General features: G+C 42.3%; 1 protein-coding gene across 1 annotated transcript in view; it reads left to right on the forward strand.

The window, feature by feature from the left end:
• The first annotated feature begins 16 nt into the window (after nucleotides 1–16).
• The window catches only part of LOC111376797, a 6116-nt gene continuing 4653 nt past the window's right edge, over nucleotides 17–1479 (forward strand). The window contains exons 1-2 of the mRNA XM_022999802.1: nucleotides 17–116; nucleotides 294–1461. Coding sequence (XP_022855570.1) covers nucleotides 17–116; nucleotides 294–1461 — 1268 coding nt within the window. The remainder of the gene's footprint in view (nucleotides 117–293; nucleotides 1462–1479) is intronic.

A 1479-nucleotide genomic window follows, 5' to 3' on the forward strand; every position in this document is an offset into this window, starting at 1 on the left:
GGAGAAAGAGAAAGTCATGGAAATTGCAAGAATCAGGCAATTGGTGCTCCTCTGGTCTAGAATTCGAAGCTTTCGTGTGGCTCTCGTGGGTGGAAATCACACCGCAGCAAGATTCTGTACTCGCTAAAATTTTCCCGTACTGCGCGACCTTTTAGCTTGTTTTTTTCTCTCTCTTTCAAAATTGCTTTTTTCTCCCATAATCAGTTTTTTCTGTGACAATTACAAACAATCTGTATTTTTTGGATCTATAAAATCTTTTGCTGCTCCCTTTATCTTCAGCATTCTTCTGACAGGGATGGGCGATTTGGCTCATGTGCACCGAGCCAAGAACGAATTAGGGATGAATGAGCTTAATGCTGTGGGAATGGGATTAAATTCCGACACACTTTTGATCATCAAGTTGCCTGACGCTCGGGTTCTGAGGATTATGTCAAGATCGTTTTTCTTGGCTATGGTTCTTCTCACATTACCTTCACTTGGCTCGATTATGAGAGCTTCTTCTGGTGCTTTGAACGGATCTGACACCGGTTCAGATGTCAATGGCTTCAAAATTCTGCCTATCCTATTCCGTGATTTGGTCGATGAAGGCCTAATCAAGATGGGCCACAAGGGCCTCATTGTTGGCGCCGGGGCTGGTGATATTGAAGATGATTTGGATTTCTTGAAAGAAATGGGCATTTATTTGATCACTGAATCTGATCTCCGCCGAAAGAAGATCACTAAAAACGAGATGTTTGATTTTGTTTTTAAATTGAGCTTCAGCGGAATCAACCAAATCGATGGCATTCTCAAGAACAATGGCATTGCGATTGCACCATTGGGCAATGATCCCTCGAATGACCTACACCTTCAAACAAATCACAAAATCGTGTACCTTCGAAGATACGAGAACACCGTAGTGGCAATGAGGAAATCCGGGAAACCAACTGGCTCGGAAAATTCCCCAGCGAAGCAGATTTCCTGTGGAACTACGGTCGAGGCCAAGAAAGATGCATTGAAAGGCCTAGAAGATGTTAATCTCGAGCCTCCAAGACAAGCATTGGCTCAATCAAGCTTTAGATCAAGGAAAATTAAGTTCCTTCCTGATTTGTTGAAGGATTCTTTGGATAATTATCCACGGAGAATTTTCATCGCGGATGACTCCAGTGCATTGGACTGGTTTTACAAAAACTATCCAATAAGGGATCAACAGTTCGAGATTTTCAACATGGAGCTTAAGGCCAGTACTGACGACGAATCATCATCACCTCAAGAAATTGGCATATCGACTTGGTTGAGGAAAAATGTGAAGAACGATGATTACGTCGTAATGAAGGCTGAAGCACAAGTAGTCGAGGAAATGTTGAAGGAGAAGACTATATGTCTTGTGGATGAACTGTTTCTAGAGTGCAAGAATCAATGGCAACAAGAAAGTGAAGAAGAGAATGGGAGCAAGAGGGCATATTGGCAGTGTTTGGCATTGTATGGAAAATTGAAAGA

Source organism: Olea europaea, unplaced genomic scaffold (assembly GCF_002742605.1).
Source record: "Olea europaea var. sylvestris unplaced genomic scaffold, O_europaea_v1 scaffold1561, whole genome shotgun sequence".
Lineage (NCBI taxonomy): Eukaryota > Viridiplantae > Streptophyta > Magnoliopsida > Lamiales > Oleaceae > Olea > Olea europaea.